This window comes from Anser anser, assembly GCF_964211835.1.
Source record: "Anser anser genome assembly, chromosome: 4".
Taxonomy (NCBI): Eukaryota; Metazoa; Chordata; class Aves; order Anseriformes; family Anatidae; genus Anser; species Anser anser.
Window position 1 is genome coordinate 51,432,974 of NC_139724.1, and position 18,799 is coordinate 51,451,772.

The following is an 18,799-nucleotide window of genomic DNA, read 5'->3' on the forward strand; positions in this document are numbered from 1 at the left end:
ACGAGCAGCGCTGCAGGTGTGAGAGAGGCGGCCTGGGGCTTTGTCTGCCTTCCGCCTGCTTTTAGGTCGACGTAAACAGCCTTAGAAGCTCATCCCTAGCAAGAGAAGCCGATTGTAGCTTTGAAACTTAATGTGTTAAAGCTAATAGCATAAAACATTAGAGACATGGACACACTGGAAGGAGTCCAGCAGAGTGCCAGCGAGGTGCAGGAGGGCCTGCAGCACCTCTCCTGCGAGGGGAGGCTGCGAGCTGGAGGCGGGGAGGCTCAGGGGGATCTCACCGTGTTGTTCTGTGACAAGTGAAGAGAGCAGTTTGAGGATGATCAGTTCTCAATGTTTTCCTGATTCTTTAATGACAAGGGCTTTTTAAGGCCATCTTTTAAAAACTGGAGACAAAAATGTTTTGTGTCAATACACTGTTCCAGCTTGCCTATTTAAAGGCAAAGTCAGATTTCATTCAGGGGTTAAGGAGTACCTTACTCCTGCTCAGTATCCATGTAGAGACACGAGAGCCGGTGAAGTTGCAGCTTCTTGCTGCTGAGGAGCATGGGCAGGGCCGGAGCGATGGCCTGTGCCGCTGGCCCTCCGTCCTGGTCCCCGGGTGGTCGTGGCACGCTGCGCTCCGTAAGGCCAGGAGGAGCCGAGGCAGCTGCTTCGGTAACGTCCTTCTGCCCAGACGGGGCCAGCGGGGCTCGAAGGAGGAGTCAAACTGCTCCCGTGCCTTGTCAGTCTGTTAGCTTCAATATGTGATTTAAAACAAGAGAGCCCAAAACCTCACTGTTGAGTAGAACAAAGCTTCAGATTTCTACGCTCATATTTAGGATAGAAGGAACTATTCCTAATAGTTCCTAATATTCTATTGGGATAGAAAGGTGTAGTATCTGTTAGGTACTTTATTATGTACCTTAGTACCTGAAGTCATTAGTTGTTTCTCTTTACAAACTAGGTACTTGGTGTGTGTGGTGTTTTTGTTGGTTTTTTTTGTTGTTACTTTTTGTTCATCTCTAGACAGATATGAAAGGCGAGTTCAAAATCTCTGTGTTGCAACATTTTTCTGTTTTGTAAAGCTCAGGAACTTGGTGTTTGTGTTTGCTACCTGCTGTGGCCAGGGAGGATGTATTTCTTCTTTTCCCCTTTTCTCTCCTCAAACCTTTGTGCTCTCATTCTTGACCCATAACGGATCTCTTTCATTTCCTTTGTTGCCTTTGGAAGCATCAGGGTTTGAGAATGACAGAAGCATGCATTCTGGAGGATGCATGCAGTAATTGTATTGAAACAAAATGTGTGTGTGTTTTGTTTTGTTTTCTTCAAGTGCCCAACATGTTTATGCCCTGTGCTGAGGGATAAGCGAATCATCAGATCTGGGATAAGAAAGACTTTTTTCTTTGAAGTCGGATGTTCTGGGTTGTTGTCTTTCTTTGTACTGTGCACTTTGGTTTCTTCCCTAAAGCCTTTGTGTACCTTGCTGTAGGAAATTTCCACGGTGGGGATCTGGAACACGGCAGGATCTCCAAACTCCCATTGCCTGCATTGTGTGCCACTTGCTTTTCAGTGTCTTCTAGGACCTCTGCTCCCAAGATCAAAGAGTTGATTAAAGCATTACAGGGCGTTCAGAAGCACTTTGTGGCACATGGCATGCATGCATGTGTGCAGAGCGTGAGCTGGGTCGTTCTGGTGTGTCACCTAAGGTGGCCCTGATTACTGGCAGCTTGGCTGCGTGACCTTGGTAATTCCTTCCTGTCTCTAAGAGGGCATACGGCAACTTGCATGCAGGAAATAATACGTCTTACTCAAACTATACTGCTTATCTTTTCTTAACAATGGTGATTTGATCAAGCAGCAGGTTTGTGCAAGAGATACTTAGGGGAAAAACACAGGTCATGTACTAACAAGCTTAAGCAAAGAAATCTTCCTTTTTCATTACAGACTGAGGTAGTTATGACCATTCCTGTGTTTTCACTCGTGCTGAATTGTTGATAACTTCTGTATTGCATTTGATAAATGGATACTTTCTATGGAAGTTGAGGATATCTGCATTATGTAAAACATAACCTTCTGGAGTGACAGAAGAAATTTGGAACGGATTGCAGGCAAACTTGGGAAGGTTCTTAGTGAAGGACCAAAAGGCTTCGTTTTTATGGTAACCAGTATTCTCATGAAAGAGATGAAGAATGAGAAAATGTTGAATGAAAGCTGTGCATAATATTTAGCTAATAGGAATTGCACATTTACAAATGAACAAATGAAACAATTGAAAATCTTGAATATTAATCAAAATTGGCCAAGTGCATCTTGACACATTTTAACCACAAAAAGTCTAGCAAGGCTTACATGAGCAAATCGCAGTACGTGATACAATAAAATAGACTAAGCCCTCTATACAATCATCATAGGAAAAGAAAATCTTAGTATCAATAGGAAAGAATTCTTGATATCAATTACTAATGTCATTTTAAAAAAAAACACTACAGACATGGAACATACTAGAGAAACATCAGACTTTCTGGGTAGATCTGTGGCATCATTAGAGATACCAATAAGTATTTTGATTTATTGCGTGCAAGACAAAAATTGTGATTATTTACTCTAATTGTCATGAATGTGTTAAACACAAAAGTGAGTTGTGATATCTAATTTTTGATACTGCATTCACGTTGAGTGTTAGCTGTAATAATATAGAAATACTTTTGAGTGCTTAGGAAAAATAAAACTGGATAAATGTTATGCAAACATAGCATATTGGCAATTTCAGTATAGGAGTGAAAGCTCTAACTGTTGAAAAGAGACTAGTATATCCAGTGGTATACTGTGTATATTGATCAATTAATTAATGTTTCTGATAAGGAGAAAGTCTTCCAGGTTTGTCACTAGAGTGTGGAGAAAATAGTGAGTATGACATGTCTAGAAGGAGCTTATATTCTTTTTAGGAGAAAATCAGCTCAGTGACAAAAAGTGCCAAGAGATACTTCTTTTGAAGATATGTGGAGACCAAGCAGAACTTTGAACTTAACAGATGGTTTATAAAAATCAAGTCAAGCAGATGTGTCTCTCAATATAGAGAGATAGCTCTTTAAATTGAACTTTTTTGACTTTTAATCATACTTGAACTAAAGAGTCCGGACATTAAAGGCTCTAAACTTTATCATGACCATCATCCAGTTGTGTTCAGAATGGGGCTGTTCACACATCTTAAGACAATTTTGCATTTTATCAGTAACAGAAAGAATTTACATTGTGCTCCCTTATGCAACTTCGGAGTGGAATTCCCTATCTAAAGCAAAGTAAAAATTGAAAAAGTCTTGTTGGATGTTATAACTAGTTATTTCCTCCTTCTGGGTTACAGTATTTACTGTGTGAATATGTGTATGTGGTGGATGGGAAAAAAAACAGTGACAGTGTTTAGAAGCTCTGATTTATAGCTTTTTTTTTTCTTCTTTTTTTCCTATAGCCTCCACGCCACCCAGCAGAGTAAATAAACGCAGAGTTTCTCCAAGTGTTGTTTCCACCTGGGAAAAGAGAGGCATCATCATGTCTAACATTACTATTGATCCAGATGTCAAACCTGGCGAGTATGTCATCAAAAGCCTCTTTGCTGAATTTGCTGTTCAAGCTGAAAAGAAAATTGAAGTTGTAATGGCTGAACCTTTGGTGAGTCCTTTTTTTCCGTAGTATCCCTTGAAATGGTCCTGGTTTTCTTTTTTCTGAAACAAGCTAATATATTATGGCCAATATATATATGGCTACTGAAAAAAACATCGGCAGATATTGTTGACTTTTCTAAGGGATTACTTCAACAATAAATAAGCCTCTGCAAACAGGGTTGCTGCCTGGATTATGTTTTATTGACTTCCTTCAAAACTGTTTTAAGTGGTTACTGGAAACAAGGCCTCTTAATATTCCAAAGTTCTGTAAAATTACAAAAGGAAATAGTGACAACAAAACAAATGTTCCTACGTTAATACTATGAAGCATGTTTCCTGTTGATATTTCTTTGAAATAATAATTTTTTTAAAGTATAATTTCAAGGAAAGATGTGTTTGGTGTGTTTTGCCAAGTCATGTTAGCAGTGACACCAACACTTTGAAGAATGTAGTAGCCAGTAACTATCACAGATTAGGTAAAATTCCGTTCGTAATGCAGACAGCATGCTCTTGAAATAAATGATTTATTTTTAAACTGGAAACTTCATGCAAATGTGATCTTCAGTTTGAGCTTGAGCTATGATTCAGTGATTCAGTATTAGTATCCCTTTAAGGTGTTTTTTTTTTTTTAATATACACAAGTAGTTTGCAGTCCTAAAGTTAAATGGAAAACATAAAGGCACCCATTAGTCTTAAAAAGTAATTATTTTACAAAATCACTAATTTACTGGATACAATCGCAAAAATTTTAAATTTAAAATGTTAATAACCTTTTAACTTTTTGTACCTGCAATTATTAAACATTTCCACAGCATAAACATGTTTTGAATGTTTTCCTTAATTGTTTTTGTGGACTTCCCTCTCTCACAAAACGTAAGTGGGCTGTGCTCATGACCCTGCTATGCCAGAGGCATGGTATCAAGATCATACGATGCTACAGGCACACTGTCAAGTAAACCTTTGTTCTAGGTGCCTATTTCCTACAAGTAGCTTTGAATAGCTATAAAAGTGTATCTGTCCTATGCTCCCCTGCCTTATTTCCTACATACTGCTTGAATTTTTTAATGCAACAGATGCACACCTTAGTTACCATTCGCTGTAATCACCTCGCCATCCTGTGCTCTGAAGATGAGATAATCATGTAAAATCAGTAAATGATTACAACGAATGAAATGTACAGCAATACAGCTTGCTGTATGCAGGTTGAATTAAGTGTACTGGTGGTGGTCCAAATTCAGATGTTGCTCCTCGCAACTGTTGTGCTTTAGCAAATTCCTAAAAGGATTTATTCATTCCTTCGCTTGTTTGTAGTTGTTTCAGGCAAGCAGTTTTCACCACGCAGAACCATGCTGAGCAGGCAGCAACCTGCAGCTTGTGGAGTGCTTGTGGCAGTGACAGGGCTCACGTGTAGGGGGTCACTGCAGTGAGATGGATTTCTTGGCAATTGCTGATCCATGGGGCAGTGTCCAGGTTTCTGTTCTTGGGTTTGGAAAGGCATATGCTCAAATGCGTAGGTCTCCTTCTCATGAGAGCTCCTGTTTCCATCCTCTGCATGCTTGGTCCTCTCACAATCTCTTCTTCTTACTGGTGTTCTGTCCCTAATTTATACCTGCTAGCTTTTGAGTAGGGGTGCTTCTTTATACACAGTTCTTCAAATCATCTGAAGGTAGAATATCATGTGTAGGACAGACTTTCTGCTATCAGAATGGATAAGTCATTATCCATGTTGTTCAGCCAGGAATACTTCCTGCAATGTGCATTTCATTTTTATTTGTATGCAGATTCAGTTATTTTATTTGAAGGCAGTTTACTTTTTTATTAGTAACTTGCACATATGCAGGGAACTGTAATCTCTGCATTATTATCTCATGGACAAAACTGGTTAAGGACACAAAATAGATTTGGCATGCAGTGAATTTTGGGTGTTGAAATCTTAAAATTTGTCAAAGGCAAAAGGTAAAAAATAATTTGAAATGATAACTAAAAAATCAACTACATTGAAAGGCCTCTGCAACAGTTGCTTGCAGAAGTGTTTATTATTGTGAGTGATCCTATTAAAGTAAAAGGTGAGTGTGAGTGCTTGGACCCCAGTTTTGAAACTTCATGAAAGATGTTATGAGGCAGCCCAAAAGTACAGAAAAAGGGGTCTAAACATGTTTTGTGGTGTCACTGATCGAATCATCTTCCACTACAAACGTAATACATTCAAGGCTGAAGGAAAGGAAACATTTCTTTATACACACCTGCTTACGTATACATTGTGCATAAATATGTATGTGTATGTGTATCAGGCAAGCCTACAATTTAAACATGACTCTACTGTTTCCTTATAGACATTAAAATGATATAAGCATTCAGGAGGGTCTGATTAGAAAGCACGGAAGTATTTGCAGGAAAACAGGCATGAAAATGGTCAGGGGCGAAGACCTCTCACCATGAAGAACTGAGAGGAGAGATGTGGGGGGGCGATGCTGGCAGTGGAAAAGCCATTAACTCCACTGAAAGGAGCCTGAACAACATTTTACCATTCATTCTTTCATTAAACATAGCAGGGAGTATACCATTTGGTCAAAATGACGTAGACTGTAACACCTTTATAACTCGGTTGGGCTGAAGAGCATTTTTCCTGTAGACGCAGGTTGTTTGGAGTTAAATCTCTGAACTTAAATATTGATGGCAAGATAAATGTAATAGTCACTTGTGAAAGTCTTTAAAGGTTCTGCCTGGGTTCATTTGCTAAGTTTTTACATTTATTAAAATATGCTTTAATGCAGTCAGGTGTAAATTTCCATACATAGCCGACATTCTTGAATTTATATTGGTAGGAAGGAAGGACTGCAGAAAACCAGCAATTTAAAAGAGGTGCTAGAAGCTGTGGAAAAGTTAAACAATGTGAGCCTGTATAATGCAAAGAGGTGGAAGGGAATGCTTGAAGGTGTCTGAATGAAAGGAAGTGCTGAAGTGGTTTTATTTTTGTATGTATTATTTGAGATAAATACTGCATATTCTGTTCTAGTGTTTGACATTTAAATAAAATGATGAGAGTCAGAAGGGGCAATGGAAAGGTACTGACTTGAGAGTGGAGAAAAGGTTTTAAAGGAAGAAAGCCCCTTACAGGAAGAAAGCCCCTTGTTGTTGTAGTTTGATTTGATTTTGTCAGACGACATGGCTGCAAATAATTAAGTTTATACAGAGAATATATGTGTGTGTGTGCATATATAGTGTTATATAAATGTTTAATGTGTTAGATGAAGCGATAAAGGTAGGCTGTTGGATCGAGCTTGGAGACAGACCAATTAAAATTAGGAGCTAGGCACTATTTTTAAAACTTGAAGAGGACTGTGCCAGCAGGGGAACACAAGCGGATAGAAAACAGCAACTTCGGAGCAGGACAGTGGCTGGGGGCAGGGGGAAGGTAGGTGTGCTGCCAAATGTGTGGGTTTCATTCAGGGACCGGGTTGTGATTTTAAAAAACGACTGAATGGTTTCTCTGCCTGTGATTAATTCAGAGTTCTCTGCCTGCAAAATGTTAATACCGCAGTTTCCAAAGTTACTGGAAGGGTTTCTCAGAGCGCAGTAACTTGAACAGGTGTTCAAGTACCAAACGTAGCCGTGGGAACGAATGCCTTCTTTTTAGTGAGTAATTGAAGTTAATACACCTTCTTTTATTACTTTTTAAATCAATTCCTCTCTTTTGTAGCAGTATATCATTTTAAAGGAAGAGGGGCTCAAACAAGATTTGAGTTCTGGTAGTTTGAGATGCTCCTCCACAGCTGAGAGAGGATAAGGGAGAGGCCTGATACCAGCCTTCCCAGGCGTGAGACAAACCACAGTAGCGAAAAAGATCAGTGACAGGTTCAGTTACCTGGTGTTTTGTCAGGCTGAGTGTAAGCAGAGAGGGTTAGAAGGCAAACAGAGACCGTTTAACCTGGTAGCTCCAAGTTACCACCCTGTTAACTGGGTAAGCTGCTAACTCACTAAATTGTAGTTCAATCTTGTGTTTAAGCCAAAACCAAAGCAATATTTAAACCTGTTGACAGCACTAGCAAATGTTTCTCATCATGTAGAAACTAAATGTTGCTAAGCCTGATACCATGTGCTGCAGCAAGTCTTTTCTAGGTACTTTCAAAAGCTTGTCTGAAAACTGTAAAATTCAACACACTGCGTTTCTGCCCAGGGCTCCGAGTTACAGAATGCAAGTGTTTGGGCTACGCAGGCAAGGGATGAGGTGCAAGGCAGCATCACTCCTCTCTTTGGTACCTGTAGCTTTTCCAGGTGAAGGAAAACAGAAACAAGCACGCGACTGTTGCTGCCTTTACCCGAGCAGCTCCGCTGCCCCGCGGAGGTGTCCAGGCTACCGGGGGCTGGCACAGGGGAGCCCTGGAGGGGCGCCAGTGGGTGCTGCCTTTTTCCACCGGTGCGGTTGTTTGCGCAGTGCACGTACGTCTACATCCTGGTCTCTGCTGCCTGCCATATGTTGACATTTCTGCTTTTCTGCAGATGCAGACTGCTCTTTGGTTAATTCAATAGCGTTTTATTTTCATTTCGCTTGTAAAAGATAAATGCAGACCTATTATTTCCATCTCTCTCTGAACTTCAGGAAGCCAGGGAGATAAATCTTAAATTATTAATTCGGTGAAAGTTTCCAGACCTTTACTTCATGCTGTTGGATAGATTTTTGTAAGTCACGTGAGACAACTGGGACAATGACAAAGCAGTGTCGGAAAAAATACATTGAAAGAAAATGAACTTTAAAGCCATACAAATAATTCAAAGGCCTTGATAAACGTGTGACTGAGTTAAAGAGTCTTTATTTGGTCCTGTCATGTTTGTTTGGTAGGCATTGTATTAACTACAGTGATATTTACCTTTTGGCAGTTAGATTTTAATGCCGTTAAAAAATACAGAGACAGTATTCTGAACTTGTAATCTCTTCATTCTTTCTGATACAAAAATCTTAGAAATCTTATCAACACTTGATGTACAGAAGTCTTAATTACTACACATGGGGAAAAAAACAGAACAAGCTAAATTTTCAGAAGTATCTTAAAAATAGTGCGCTGTCTGTTGACATGGCTATCAACTTCCTTGTCTAAAGACCTCAGGATCATTTCACTTCAATTTTGTAGTGTTCTTTTGTTTGGCTATGTCTGGTTTTAGGCACACGCAATGGATATAATAAACCCAGTGTTTGTTCACCTGTATAACAGTGTTGTCGCACTGTGGTAAAAACACACATTGTGTCATGAGGAGGCTTAAGGAGCCTCACTTCTACCAAGTGTTTTATGGGAAAGTCACTTCGCTTTATAGGAAAGTCCACCTCTTCTCAGGAAACAGTTTTCCAGTTATTTTCCCTCAGCTCGTTCGGCAATATATGATGTTTATATAGGGTGGGACACTTCTCATGTTCCTCCTTTATCAATAAGATTACAATTATTTGTGCAGTTTATCTGAAAGCATGGTATGGGTAACATGAATTCACCTACAGTAGAAGCTTCCATTGCAGCCAAAAAAAGGGTGGAGGGGGGGAATTCTAATTCAAAGAAAATGTGAACTTGCCCATTACTCTTCGAAACTTCTTGTATCTGTCTGCTGCAAAAAATGCCCAATCCCCATTTGAATCTGTATACCATACAGTCTGTCTGTCTGTTCAGTCCAGCAGGAGTTAAAGGCCAACCAATATTGACTTTTTACATTCCCGGCAGCAGCGTGACAGCATGGGTGTTGTCCCTCGCTGAGCTGCTGAGCAGTTACTTTGCCTTAGCTGGGCACAGCCTCTGGGTCTGCTGACAGCGTAACGCCTCCCTGTGCATCCCACAGCAGGCACTCAGCAGCTCTTCCAGCTTGCTGCTCCGCTTCCCTCCCTGCAGAAATCCCTGGGTTTGCTCACTGCAGTCTGATGTGTGCTCTTAACTTCTTACCTGAGCACTTCTTTTACTCGCCATGTCAAAGATAGCATTTTTTTGATTTATTTATAATAAAGTGAGAAGTGCTTCAACATGTCTTTAATTAGCTGGAAATGCTCATCTTTATGTATTCGACTGCCTTTTAGTATGCCTTTAAAACCTGCTTTTTTGCACTTGGCTTCTGGTTTAGCAAGTCAACCTGTAAAACATTGGCCCTCAGAACCTATATGCAGGACTTAGTTGTGGTTTTAACTTTCCAGGATACCCCAGCTTTAAAAATTGGATTTCTTGTAGCTGTACCTATTGTAGTTCGTGTTTTGTTTTCCTCAAAGCTGTAATTCTCACTAAATTATTTTGTCATGAATATAATTGAATTCTGTTTTTAACAGAATGTTTTATGGTACTGGTAGCAATGAAATATTGTAAGAATTAAATTCCATTAATATTGTATCATTTCTGTACCGTATGAGGGTATTTCAAATGTAAAGGAAGTTATTACTGATATTCTTCTTTTCCTGGACTTGGTTTTCTAGCTCATTTCATTTACAGTACAGGGAAAAGAGCAGATTGGAAATGGACCGAGCAGTTGTTCAGTCCAACACTGCTCCCTAATTCAGAAGGGAATGGCTTTCCTTCTAAGTCCAGCATGGCACACATTGCCAGCTGTCTTCATTGAGCACAATTCTTTAGGCCCAGCTGTTTGGGAGAGTTGTTTAAGATTTTCTGTTTGATGGTCGTTAGGTCATTTTACTATTATGCTACCAAATTAATTTTAGATCTGTGTTTTTCTATTTTGTGAGTATACTTTATATCTTCAGAAATGGTTCTAGCTGAAAAATAATGCAAGTATTCACATTAAATATTATTATTTTATTTCTTTGTTCTGTAATATAACTGAGAAAGAAGGAGTCTTTCTCATTGATTGCATAATGAGATTCATATTTCTTTTTACTTCTTTTCTCCAGGAAAAGCTCTTGTCCAGATCTCTTCAAAGAGGTGAAGATCTTCAGTTTGATCAGGTAGGAGGCATGTAATTGAAGGCATTTTGTATTGGATTAAGATGGCCTCTTTTTATGTAGCATAACCTCTGTTGTGGTGGCTTAGAATATAACCATTAGGGTGCCTGAATCAGCTTTAAAAGACTTAGACTTTGAATGTTGTTAAAAATTTAATAATAAAAAAGGGACTTTATTTTCCACTGCAAAATATGATAGTAAGAAACTAGAAGATTAGATAAATTATTTGAAGGTGGCAGTGAAAGCTGCTGGAGGAATGCTGCTGAAATATGGTAAGGAACGAAAAGACTATGTTTATTTCTATTCCTGTTACAGGCTTTGTGTAACCTCAGCCTGTATCACTTAATATTTTGGTGTTTGGGTATTCTGCTTTTACAAGCAAATAAAGTTAATTTCAGTAATGTGGCAGTTACTGAATGCCTTTTAATTCTATAGCAGAAGGCTTAAGGCAGGTTCAGGATGTTACTTCTTTTTTTGAGTGTAGTCTCACTCTAAGGCTATTATGTTTCACTTACAGTAACTGAACTGTACTTGGAATAACTCTTTGCTCAATTTATTCATGTTTATTGTCTGTATTTCTAATTGTTTCTTAATACAGGCATCTTTTTGTCCTTTAACCACTTCCTTGCAAAGGAGTGGCAGCACTCAGATGGTGCCCCATTATTTGCCTGTTCCTATCCTTAGCCGTTACTGAGTAGCCTCTTACTTTATGAAGGTTAATATTCTGTCCATATCTTCTCCTACTCAATTTTTTTTAAACTTTCCATTATTGCTCTGTTACAGTTATTAGATATTGCAGTGTATGGATCTGTCCCTGTCTTTCAATTAAGAGCTATCCATGCACCTCTTTCTTTTTTATCTTACCTTAAGAGAAAACAGATATTAGCACATGACATTTGATATATAATTTTATTTTCCAGACACCTCCCCCCTGCCCCATCTCGCTTATCCTTTTAATGCTTTCTGATCCAAAGTGCTACAAGGCCATTATCTTTTAAATTAAAGCTAACTCACAAGCAAGGAAAATGGCTTAGGGGAGATGTGACATAAGTTCTTTGGTAGCTTCAGTATTTTGTTTTGAAGCTAACCAAGAGCAAAATAATCTGAATGATAGGGATGATCTAAGGAAATCCGTAAATCAGTAGTATTACTAATTTTTTCTACTAACTTTCCCCCTAGAATTCTTTCCCAGTTAAGGATTTTTTTTTTTTGTTAATCACTAGTATTCATATATTAAACTATGTATAGGTTCTACAAGTAAGCTGAATGCAGAGAATTAAAAAATAATAAAGCATGTAATTTCTGAAAATTTGTAATATAGAAATAAACATTTTCTCTGAAAATGTAGTACTTTAAAAATAATGAAATTTGTTTTTTATATATGTATTTGAGTTCTTATTTTGTTCTGTCAATATTTATAATCTAATTTGGGTTCATCAAGATCTGAATTTTAATGGTACTGAAAAACATCTTGAGAGAATCAGACTGGAATGGCATCCTTGCAATGATAGGGAAGGTGAATTTTGATAGATAATTTTGAACATAGTTTGACAAATTAAGACTTTCTCTGTTTGTTGCTGGGTATGTAAAACTTGTATTCAGATCAGTAGTTTGCAGTATGGAAGACAGAAAAGTGAAGAGGGAGTGGCAAAATACATGAGAGGAGGATCTAGAATGGCCGTAGTATCCAGTGACACAAAGCAGAGAAGCCAGAGCTGTTGCTGAGCCACCTTGTTCCTCCAGAGATCTTTGGAGTTTAGGAAATGGGAGTCTCTGCTTTCGCTCTACCAATACGGTACTGAGCTAGCAAGTGTTGTAGGGTGTTAATAAAAAGGGAGCGGCTGAAACACGAGAGGGACTCTGGGAGCAGGAGATCTAGTTAAGTCATTCTTTAAGCTCAGTAGGTGAAGACCAGAGGGATGGAAAAGGAAGGTGGGTTGTGTTGCCTCTCCCTATCATGAAAAAGTAAATTAGCTGTTTAATTAGCTGAAATTTGTTTCAATTGGAAGTATAACCAGAACAAGAGGGCTGCTATTAGAGCCTGCTGTGCAAAATCAATATTTTTTCATTTTCAAATAGTACAATTATTTTATTTGTCATTAAGGTTTTAATTGAAACAAAAAAATCTAGATTTGGCTTAAAGGTATTAAACTTTGGAAAATAAGAAGAAAATTTTTATTTGGTAAGCTTCTGAACTGTTAAAAATCGTAGCACTTTAATGCTTGATTATTCCTGGTGCATCAAGAAGCTACTGGAGAGGAATTTTTACAGAGCATATATTGCATTTCTTAAAATATTTTTGCTTGTACAGCTTGAAACTGAAATAGCTTGTATTTTTCTTCGTTTGTTGTTGGAATCATACTTGGCAATTTCCTACTCTTGTCCTAAGACACCAGAAACTTTGTGATCACACAGAAGCAAATATTGGCCATTTCAGTGACTTTACTGAAAGTAGATGTGTCTCTTGAGTTCAGGCTTGTTTGTGATCAGGCACAAGTGGAATGTTTTAAGGACTTTGTACATAGCTGGAATTTGGGCCCATCTCTGCTATAACTTTGCATCTCTCTTTCTCCTTACCTCTCAGTGTGCTGGTGGATATGTAAAGTGCAGCTCTTAGCAATGTGTTGCGGCCTTTAAGGCTGGAGTGCACTTTGTTGTTTCATTCTGGGGAATGCAAGCACACGTCACGATGACTGGTGTCCAGTCCCATCCAGTTTCTTGGGTTAGCATTTTATCAATGGCAATTTTTTAAGCAGATGATAACAGCTTGTTTCCATAGATGATGTAAACTCTGCAACTGTTGGAGCTTTTATGAATGGTTTTAGCATTATTATACTGTGAAAACATGTAGGAAGACCTAAGGAATAAGTTTGGCAAAGTTTCAAATGCAGCTATGTAGGAAGACCTAAGGAATAAGTTTGGCAAAGTTTCAAATGCAGCTTTCTTCTTTTTCTTATACTGACAAGCCCATGAGCTCAGAGGGAGAGCTGGGGAATAGAAGTGCTTTGTGGGGAAATTTTACATTGGCAGCACAGGGTACCTTGGGTGTTCACTGAATCTGTTCCTGGCCTGTTATGTGTGAGGTTGCTGCATTAAGCACTGAACATAGCCCTGGGCAACTTAGTTAATACATTCCTGTTATTTTTAGAGAGAAAGAACTTTCTGTATTTAGAGAAAGAGTAATTAATGTATTTTGCCAGTGTTAAAATTATTTGGGGAATGGAAATGGACGGTACATTCTGAAGGCAAAAAATATTATGATTCCCACGTCAAACAAAAGAAAAATACATTTTATATTGTCATGGTTGATGATACATGCATAACCCCTTCCTCAGAAAGAGCTTATCCCTAGCTTTCATTCTGATTACCAGATATGTTGATGGCTTTATGCTGAGACTAATACCTTCAGTTTAGGAACTCATGAGGAAGGTTCTTTCTTTTTGCTTTCTGAATATTTTTTCCTATCTATCTATCTTAATGCTTTTAACTTGTAATTTCTTCTCATGATTAGAGAGTGCTAGTAGGCTCAACAGAGGTTTTTAAGTATCCCAGGCTGATGCAAAGATGTATTTCTTCCTAATGTAACCTTGGTGAAGAGTTTTCTAAGCATCATCAATACAAATTAGTCTTTTGAGTTCTTTTTTCCCTACTGAAGGATGCTGCTTCCTCTTACTATTACTGAAGGATGATAGTTTTAATAGTGGCTCACAAGAGTCTCAAATTTGCTCATAGCTTTTCTTTCCTCTTCTCTCCCTCTTCATAAGTTTTCTGTTGCCAAAGCACTATTGTTATTTTTCCAAGAAACTTTTTTTCAGACATCTTCCCTGTCAGAAAATTCTCTTGAGCAACATCTTGACTTGTACGTTCCATTTCATCACGCACTACTGCATTTCAGACCACAATAACTTTACTGTGGTAAAATTGAGATAATTTTTTTTTTCAGTGTCCATTTCTAGAAGTCTCTGATGTATGTTGGTTGGTTAACTGGCTGTTTCTTTTGTATGGATACCGGTGTGCAAGGAACAGGCTTGGTTTCCAAATACTTGGTTTCCAAAGCATGTTGTAAAGATTTCAACATAGACTAGTGTAAGAATGAAGCTATTCTCAAAATTTAGCCCTTGCTCTGAGATGCAAGGCAACAAGCAAGCCTGCACAGTCTGTCTAGTTTCTTTTTCTTTTCCGTATTAACTGGACTTCGTGTTGTTTTGTGTTTTCTACAATAAATGCCTTCATCTTTTTTTGTGCAGTTAGCTCAAAGAGAGTTCCCCTCCTGCATGCTTCATTTTTCCACTGAATCCTTTTTTATTGAGTGTCCTAATGACAGACAAAATAATAATTTTAAAAATACTTTCATTAATCTAACCAGATTCTTTATAAAACCTAGTTCCTCTTCAGATTTGCATTATGTGTAGATTGTACTGTGTACTGGGATGTAATGTTTTATAAACTTCAGAGTAATAATATAATTTTATTTATTTTGAGGAAGGTCTCTATCCTTGTTTGTATTATTCAGGGATTTTTCAAAAAGTCAAGAATACTACTTAATTGTTGTGACCTGAATAGTTGGTTAAACAGGTTGAATAAAGTTTTCCAATAGTTGAAAGATTCTTCTAAGGTTTTGTTATGGTTAACCTCTCCCCATGTCTTCCTTAAACCCAAAAAAGCAGGATCCCTTAAATAAAGACAAAGAAATGATGACATTGGCATTACCTTACTTTTCTGGAGTAATGAATAGCGAGTAACAGATAAGTTACAGCATGAGGATGGCTTTTATTGAAATCTTTCATCTGAAAGATGCAAGAAATCAATATGTGGCGTTTATGAGCAATGTGGTAATTCTTGTTTTCTAGCCACAGGTATGGTGACTGACTAGCTCCACGCTGCCTCCTGACAGGGGTTTTATGCTGTTTTATGCTGTCTTTCTCTAGTCATTCTTCTTCCCTCCAAGCATAGATGAGTTCGGTTAGTTTTAAGTTAAAGAAAGTATAGAGAATTTAAGTTTCATACCATGTTAAAGTCTTTCTTCTGTAACGAGTTCTGTTGACACCGTTTCAACGAAGTCTGTAATTCATACCCCCTTTTCTGAAAGAGGACAGTAGATAGGGGAATTAGGCTGAAAATGAGATCTGGACAGTCAAATGTATAGTAACAGTGGATTAGAATATCTAATAATAATAAAAGCTGGTTTTATTTGTATTATTACCAAAGAAGCGTGTTTTCAAGGTTACATACTTGCTCAATTTAGGAGGTTTATCTTTTATCTGTCATAATGTAAAGGTAGGCATGCTTCAGAAATACAGATTGAAGCATTCAGGAACATCCTAAAATATCTGTTGCGCTTTTTTTTAGTTATTTTTTTTCCCTCAATGGCTTTTATTTGGGATATTTGTATAAATTTAGAGTTTTGCAATCCCCATGAGCTTGACTACTTAAATTTGCCATAGTACTTCATGTCATATTTACGATAATTCTCCTAGATCAAAATGATAAATTAAGTTGCTAATTTGTAAAATTATACAATATATTATTTTTAAAACAACGTTAAACACCGCTCTGAAAGTATGATTATAACTATATTTTAAATTTAAATATATTGTATGTTTAAATATATAAATCTGATTGCTTTGTCATGCTATACTGCTTTTCTCCTTTTTTTCAGTTGATAAGCTCTATGAGCTCAGTAGCAGAGCACTGTCTCCCCTCCTTATTACGCACCTTGTTTGACTGGTACAGGCGTCAAAATGGAACAGAAGATGAATCTTACGAGTACAGACCTCGATCTAGCACAAAATCAAAGGGGTAAGAGTTTTCCTAGCAAAAAAAAAATATATATATTTTTGTGTGTCTTATAAGAAAATGTAAGTGCTTTGTGCTTTTTTGACAAGCATTATACATTTGATCTGTCATTACCTAAATCCGTGGAGGAAGAGGATGGGTTTCTTTGAAGTGCTGTATTTAACTTGCACAGGTGATACGCATGAAGTGACTTAATGATTTTGTTTGATTGATACAAATGTTTTGTCTGGTTGATATAAAGAAGGAAGTTGGACCCTGGTAACAAGCTAGTTTGTCTCCATTTTGACTTGTTTGTTGGCAGACCCTTTCAGGGGAGGGGTCAAGATATTAGTGCTGGACCAAGCTCGATAGTTTTTCTAAGCATTTTTATATATGTGCAACTGTGATTGCATGGAAGATATGTTGTCACCTCTGTAATATTTGTGTTCATTCATGTGTATGATACATGTGTTCTTGATTTCTTATTTTAGAGATGACCAACAACGCGAAAGAGACTATCTACTTGAAAGGAGGGACTTAGCTGTAGATTTCATTTTTTGTTTAGTTTTAATAGAGGTTCTAAAACAGGTAAGCTCTTTTGCTTTGGCATATTTCTTTTAATCTTTTGCTTTTTATGTCAATTTTAGTCACCTCCTCTAAAGCGTTATATACAAAATTGGAGCATATATATGATAAGCATATGTAAGTCTCAAATTATGCACTGCGTTATCTCAGTTCTTGGATCCACTAAGCCAAAGCTGCTAATGTAGTACAAAAACAAAACTGTAAAAATAGCATTTTATTCATGTTCGGCACCTTTTGTGTACTTAAACATTTTTGAAATACATTGTGAAGTCATTTAATGGCAAGACTAAAATGTCAGCTTTTTTTTTTTTTTAATTGGAAAGGGTGTGCAATTTTGTTTTGCCTTTTGCTAATGTAGCTCTAGATGGTATCCATATGCACAAGTTCTGTTAATATAAAATTTGCATTTGTATATGCACAAGAGGGGTAGAGTTTGGCTTCAAGTAACAGCCTTTTTTCTTATAGAGAGGAGAAAAATATTAATATAAAAATATTTGAAAGATGTAGCAGACTTAAGTATTTGAAACAGGAAGTCTGGTCAGATATTTTGTGTCTTTTATGAAAAAGACACTTTTTTCAGGTATATGAAAATTAAATGGTTTTCTGTATTTAGTAAAGAAAGGTATATGGTTTAGTTTGCAAATCATTTGTAGGGTGTTTATGTAGTTGTGTATGGCCTATTTGTGGTACAAGGAAAATGAAAATAGTAAAGCACAGTCTAGAGCTGCTGATCATTTCGCTGAGAAACCCACCAGTCATCATGATACTCCTCTACTGCAAACAAAGCAACCAGAAAACAGTGTTAAAATCACCAAACTATTGTGTTAATGTTTTACAGAAAAAAATAAATAAATTAGTTGACGTTCTCTCCCAGCCTCAATATTCTACCATTGCTGAATAAGAAGCGAAATGGAATTGGTTGTTTAGGATTGCAGTACTGTATGGGCAAGCTGCTGCTTTTTTGAACTGGTACCAGTTTTTCTATTTAGAATGTGTTGCCAATGATGCAGATTTCAGGAGAAGTGCCAACGTTTTGGCCTAAAGAGAGTCTGAGATAGGTCTGATGTGGTGACTCCTGCAATGCTTGGTGAGCTGTTGATGCTTGTACTCTAGACAAGGGTTTTTCTGAAGTCAACTGCCTCAGTGGTCATTCTTCAACCTTTTGAAACAGTGGAGGAAGTACTGAATAGATACTCTGGTGTGGTTTTGATGTCTACTTTCATTTAGTAGGGATTCTTTGTATCTGTTCTTGAACTTCTAAATGTGGAAGTGTCTCTGGATTTTGGCCATGTTTCTTCTGCTGGAGAAATTGTTTGTCTAAATCCCTTTCCTCATCATCTGTAGAAACCCAGCAAACAGACATCTTCATGGCTGATGGACTGGGTTGTCATCATGTATTTTGTTTGATCTCTAAATTCCACAAAAGTTTTTAACACAGACCACCCCTCTGCAAGCTAAGGGACAAGATTCTCTCTGCATTTAAATGCATTCACAAATCATATCAGACTGTACTTCTAGATGAGGTATATGATGTTTTCCACCCGCCCTGCCCCAGTTTGTTTTTCTAAGGACCCTGGTAAGGATATTTTCCTTTGGGAAAGACTTTCAATGGGCCACTGAACCTAGCTACGCCAAGTAGAAGAACTGTTCAGTCTTACGCATTATCTGAAGGAGGGTTTGTGTGTTCCGCTTGTAATGAGTATTTGCTTTTAGGCAGTCAGAAATGTGGAAAGGATGGCTTTTTGTCAATAAACGTATTTACATTCATATTCCATCCATCTTCCTGTCTTCTCGGAAGCCCTATCATTGTTTAATTCTTAGAAACTGGATTTATGGGGTGCAAAGCGTACGATCCAGCCTTTTCTGTAAGAATCAC

At 37.7% G+C, this 18,799-nt stretch overlaps 1 protein-coding gene and 1 long non-coding RNA gene across 14 annotated transcripts in view; one reads left to right on the forward strand and one right to left on the reverse strand.

Annotated features, from left to right (window-relative positions):
• Positions 1-18,799, forward strand: part of FRYL (FRY like transcription coactivator) — a 170,334-nt gene that overhangs the window by 68,498 nt on the left and 83,037 nt on the right. For all 13 annotated transcript variants that reach the window (XM_083835651.1, XM_083835662.1, XM_083835663.1 and 10 more), the window contains 4 exons: positions 3,449-3,648; positions 10,513-10,566; positions 16,223-16,362; positions 16,830-16,926. In XM_083835651.1, the coding sequence (XP_083691777.1) occupies positions 3,449-3,648; positions 10,513-10,566; positions 16,223-16,362; positions 16,830-16,926 (491 nt within the window). The remainder of the gene's footprint in view (positions 1-3,448; positions 3,649-10,512; positions 10,567-16,222; positions 16,363-16,829; positions 16,927-18,799) is intronic.
• Positions 12,911-14,202, reverse strand: LOC310899378. The gene is made up of 2 exons (XR_014584251.1): positions 13,469-14,202; positions 12,911-13,420 (listed from the first exon to the last, which is right to left on the reverse strand). It is a non-coding gene; the product is annotated as an uncharacterized lncRNA (long non-coding RNA).